We start from the raw sequence: 4,990 nt of genomic DNA, 5'->3' as shown, positions 1-4,990 counted from the left end.
TACACCGGTCATCATGCGCCGACGTACGGAACAAACTGATCATGGGTTTGATGAATTAAATCAACCTTGATTGATATCTTCGTTTCCTTGCTTGCACGTGACCCGAAGACAGAAATTGTGGACCAAGCAGTAGGCACGCCAAAAAGACAGTGCACGTATATTGTCATTTTCTACTGTGACAGTAGTATAGTAACTGTTCGTTTCCCAACATGGTGTTGGGGGCCAAAAGTGGGTCACGAAAATGCGTAGGTTATGGAAGGGAGCAAACGATTTTCAAACATCGACCGCTGCAAATGACCTTGCAAATGATTTCACTTTGCTTCACTGTACAGTCCATTCTAAGGTTGTGAGGTATCTTCCTGTGGACTGGGATTGAGGTTGAACGACTTACGGGCCTCAAGAAGGGCGAAACCGTTCGTGAGCTGATGAAGAGTTTTCAGTAACCTAATGAGTAGTATATTACGTCCGATACGATGAATATCGTACCAACTGAAACATGAGGTGGTCTGAAACGGCACATTCAGGTAGAACATAAGGTTGAAGGAAACTCGGGGACTGCGCCTACCTGATGAGCCTCAAGAATGGCGAAACCGATTTCTACTGTCGAAGAGTTTTCAGTAACTTTATGTATAGTGTATGGCATCAACATGCAGTTCGTTTTCACCATTAACGGAGAGTGTTCTCAACTCTAAAGCATATTGTAAGATGTGTTACAGTCCATGTCCCATCCAGCATCCTTCATTAGGTGCCCTTCCGCTGGATTATTCGTTCAGCTGTAGCACCCTTCCGGTGCCTAGCTGCCATGCCACACGAAGGAGGCACGAGAGCTGGGATACTGTGAGGTTGCCCAAACCTAGACAGGGGAAGTCGAGAGGTAGAGGTCGGTTTCGAATCACGGACCTTCCGTTCAGTAAATCCGTGCTCTAACCATTTGGTCCATCTCGTCCCCTGCTGGATTAATACCGCACTTTTGTCCAGCAACAATGGTATTAAATGGGCCATAGAAACGAACGTCAGTGTTCTTACTGATTGCTTGTAAATACTTGCATCCTAGACTGATTCGAAAAGCTCTGCTAGATTGAGGAGCCTTCAACCTACTCAGCGACAAGTCGTGCGACAGTCATACCTGTCTTAGGAGATATCTAACACTCTGTCCACTTTGGTGTCCCAGAGTCTCGAACCAGGTCTTTTATGATTATTCCAATCGTTTTTGGGTCTAAACACAAATCATATTTGTATCGGACTCGATGAACAACGGTATATCAAAGAACTCCTCAGGATGCGAACATTTCGAACGACATCAGAACAGGGGCCAGCTCTAATGAAGCGAGAGTTGTGGCTTCGAAACATTATGTCGAATAAACCATTTCTGGATGAACCGGTCACGCGATACCTCAAGGCTTTTCAGTTCCCCCAATTAGTTCGCGGATTGGAAACCTTAGTTGGGGACTGGGTAACCTCTACAAATAATTGTACGTCCCAACTGGTAGTGCGGTTGACTCGGTCAGGTGAATCTTGGGTGTTTTAAAACCGGTGCCCATCATTCCTAGATGTGGCATTTTCAACAAACTTACGTTCAACTGATGCTGATGTGACTTTTAAGTGGAGTTTCCTGGAAAGAAGCTGTGAAATTCATTTGCTGTTGGTACTCCGATGAACTCACCAACTGCTTCCCTTTTACAAGACCCCTTACTATTCCCGATACTGAATCGGTTGAAAAAAATACCGGAGATTGGCCTAGTAGGTGCTTCAACCAAAGTATTTTGTTAGACACTACGGCACTACTCTCGGAGGAATGAAACAGGCCTTCCATCGGACAAGGTTTGTCTTGACCACATGCTGCTGTGAGGAGGGCGACCGCGTGCGTTGAAACGACCAACCAACGACAGAGTAGCTCTATTAAGGCTCCTGATCTATTTGAATCGATCAAACCCACTCGGTCTATCCCGGACAATGGCGGAACACCAGATATCTGTCTACATCCGAGTTCACATAATAGGGACAGCGGTAAGCAGTGTTGTGGAATGTAGGTAGCTCGGTTGCGCCGCTTTGTTGTTGGTCTGTTCGCCGAGCTTGGCAGTTGGATTGCGAACGTTTCATCACCAATCGTGGTGACGTCATCAGTGCATGATTGAGCGGCCCAGGATTAGATGACCCACTCAATCTCGCACTGACGATGTCACCTCGACTGGTGATGGAATGTTTGCAATCCAACTGCCAAGCTCGGCGAACAGACCAACAATTTGGGACGGCGGTTTCTTCTGATGAATGAGGAATTGGTAGAACTCGCTGATTCTCTAAATCTACCGATTTTCATGCGCTCCCACTCCCTTGAACGTGCTAGCCCAACTACTCCCGTCATTTCGAAGAACACACTGAGTAACTCCAGCAAGCAATCTTAAATTGGCGGGAATTCATCAGATCCAGTCTTTTGGTCACCGTTTCTGTCTACAAGTACTCTTTGAACCCTGGAACATTGTTCACTCGGAGGAACCTCTGCGGATAACGCTACTGTTGGTTTACTACGTTCTAAATTGTCAAACGCCGACTGATTTGAGAGAACAATAAACCAAACTTTCAGTGGACATAAGAGATTGGCTACAGCTTTGCTCATCCAGCTGTAGCATCCTTTCGGTGTCAAGCTGCCATGCCATACGAAGGAGGTATGAGGACTGGGATACTGCCAGGTCGCCCTAGCTTAGACAGGAGAAGTCGAGTGGCAGAGGTCGGGTTCGAACCACGGACCTTCCGGCCAGTAAATTCGCGCTCTAATCATTTGGTCCATCTCACGCTTGCGTAGAGACGGAGTTGACATTCCCGGGGCTATTGCAGGCTCAAATGGCAACGAAGGTCAAATCCGCCAAGCTTAATGCCGAAAATATACTGGCGTTGTCATCTCAACTAAATTAATACGCCCCGAAGAATTCAACAAATCTACTTTTATAGTCAGATGATGAGTTATTTTGTACACCGAAATACTTTCGTAAATATCACTTATCCGTTTGTCTAAGTCAGCTAACACCTTACTCGTTATTCTGCACATTTCATCCGACGTTTTCCATACAACCTGTCAGAAAATGATTGTACACTATGACTATTCACATGCCCTAGGTTTTTCCGTCCCCCTAACTTCCTCCCGTTTGCCATCGATTACCTTTTCAATTTGTATACACATACTGTTTGCACACTCATCGACGGTCACCCGGTAGTTCAGCATAGATGAGCAGAGAAGCCTCCTCTCGTATCTTGTCTTTCCGTAAAGAGGCCGTCAAATTTTGTTTTTTCACCAAATAGTCGGTTCCGCGAGCTATCAGAGAATCGCTGATGCCGGAAACACTCCTTATCACGTGGCACATAAACCTCGCCTGCCCCAATGATATCTCACCTTGAGCAACTTTCAGCATGTGATCCATTGCATCGGCGAGTACGCACTCCGGCTTGAGCCGAAATAAAGGTTGAGAAGACCTGACTAATTTCTTGTCACAGGAGTTGACCTTCAGAAAAGCGTACACGTTTTCGACTCCGTCATCAATGTAAATGACGAAGAGAGACATTGAATGTATGTCCGAATCGCCAACGCCGGCAGTCCTTTTGTGCAGCTTAACTTCGTCCTTCAGAGACATTTGGAATTAGTCTTTGAACGGAACCGCACGCCTGCAGGACGACCATTTGATCTCATGCCACCGAGTCGTATATTCTTTTTAGCTCAAATTGTCTACCACAGGTATATGCAGTCACCAGTCAAAGTACCTCTAAAAGACAGTGTACTGTTCTGTTCTAAGGCCATGTTCTCAAAGCAGGGAATTGGTTCATTAGCCTAAACACACGATGTAGGTGTCCTATCTGACAGGTAACGTGTAGTCTAATTCACCAAAGGACGGTCAGTAATAATTGTGGCGAAACCGAATCCCACAAACTTCACCTGCGTTTCTTCAGTAGTCGCGATTGGGCAGTAAATAATTCATTGAATTAGACGTGGGCAGACAGTATAGATAGGTAGACCGTGATTCTATAAGAAATTAACAGTAAATCGTGAGGAGAATTAAAGAAAGGCTTACGGCTAGAATGAACCCTGGGCAGTTAGCAACACAGGATGGCACACGAAGAGCAGTGTACTATCGGACAAATTAAACGAGGTTGTTCAAATTTTCAACCACAAGCCCAGTAATGAAAGTGAAAAAATCGTCCATATAAAAATGGCTGAGGAAGAGTCGACCTTGTATAAAATAGAACAGTTCTGTCTTAAAACTTGAGCATTCACCGGAAGGGTGATGAATTAGCCTGAGGAATAGGGAAACAAATAATTACGTCACGTAGTTAATAGACAGACTATTCATTTACGTTGCCAAGGGTCCCGGGTCCAACAGTTCATCAATCTTCGGCACCGACGACAATTCTGAGGACATACTCACTTAGAACCAGAATGTGAACCGCCCTAAGCGTCCGTGTGACGGCTATCCCGCTGAGAAAGACGCTACAGCATAGTAAGGCAACTCACAAACTGACCATCCACCGCTAGAGGCGACATTGGATCACTAGGTCTTTGTGTACTTCGATATCAATTATAAAAGCTGGATGACGCTGTTCCAAGTCCTTGAACCTGACTTTTCGAGAAAGTGACTTGGAATATTCTGCTTCGGTAGAACGGCACCGTGATGCATGTAAATTTTATAGATAGTTAGTTAGTTAGATAGATAGATAGATAGATAGATAAACAAAAAGTGTCTTCAAAATTTACCACCCGGCTTTTTGTATGTTGCAAGAAAAAATCACCGATATTTTTCGCTCGTGAGACAATTAGTTCCGCTCACAGGCGCCGATCATTTCAGGAACCTTGTGCTGCATTGATACCCGAAAATACCGCATGCGCAAAACTTTTTAACTGTCACTCTTTGTCCGTATTCTAGGACACTCAAATCAGTGGATTCAGTTGAAATGTTTGAACTCATTTAATTCAAGGGTGCCAAATTCGACTGTAATAAAATTCCTT

The 4,990-nt window shown here is 44.9% G+C and overlaps 2 protein-coding genes across 2 annotated transcripts in view; one reads left to right on the top strand and one right to left on the bottom strand.

Moving 5' to 3' along the window:
* The window catches only part of T265_10669 (hypothetical protein), a gene marked incomplete at both ends in the record, with an annotated part of 7,528 nt that extends 5,126 nt beyond the window's left edge, over positions 1-2,402 (top strand). The window contains 3 exons of the mRNA XM_009177121.1: positions 654-880; positions 912-1,012; positions 2,223-2,402. Coding sequence (XP_009175385.1) covers positions 654-880; positions 912-1,012; positions 2,223-2,402 — 508 coding nt within the window. The remainder of the gene's footprint in view (positions 1-653; positions 881-911; positions 1,013-2,222) is intronic.
* Positions 2,403-3,188: 786 nt separating this feature from the next.
* Positions 3,189-3,623, bottom strand: T265_10668 (hypothetical protein; the record flags this gene model as incomplete). The annotated part of the gene is made up of 1 exon (XM_009177120.1): positions 3,189-3,623. One exon carries the CDS (start codon positions 3,621-3,623, stop codon positions 3,189-3,191), a length of 435 nt encoding a protein of 144 aa, XP_009175384.1.
* Between the last annotated feature and the right edge of the window lie 1,367 nt (positions 3,624-4,990).

The sequence above is a fragment of the Opisthorchis viverrini genome (genome assembly GCF_000715545.1).
Source record: "Opisthorchis viverrini unplaced genomic scaffold opera_v5_392, whole genome shotgun sequence".
Classification (NCBI taxonomy): Eukaryota; Metazoa; Platyhelminthes; class Trematoda; order Opisthorchiida; family Opisthorchiidae; genus Opisthorchis; species Opisthorchis viverrini.
The sequence above is the reverse complement of the archived record's forward strand: the minus strand, read 5'-3'. Positions and strand labels throughout refer to the sequence as shown.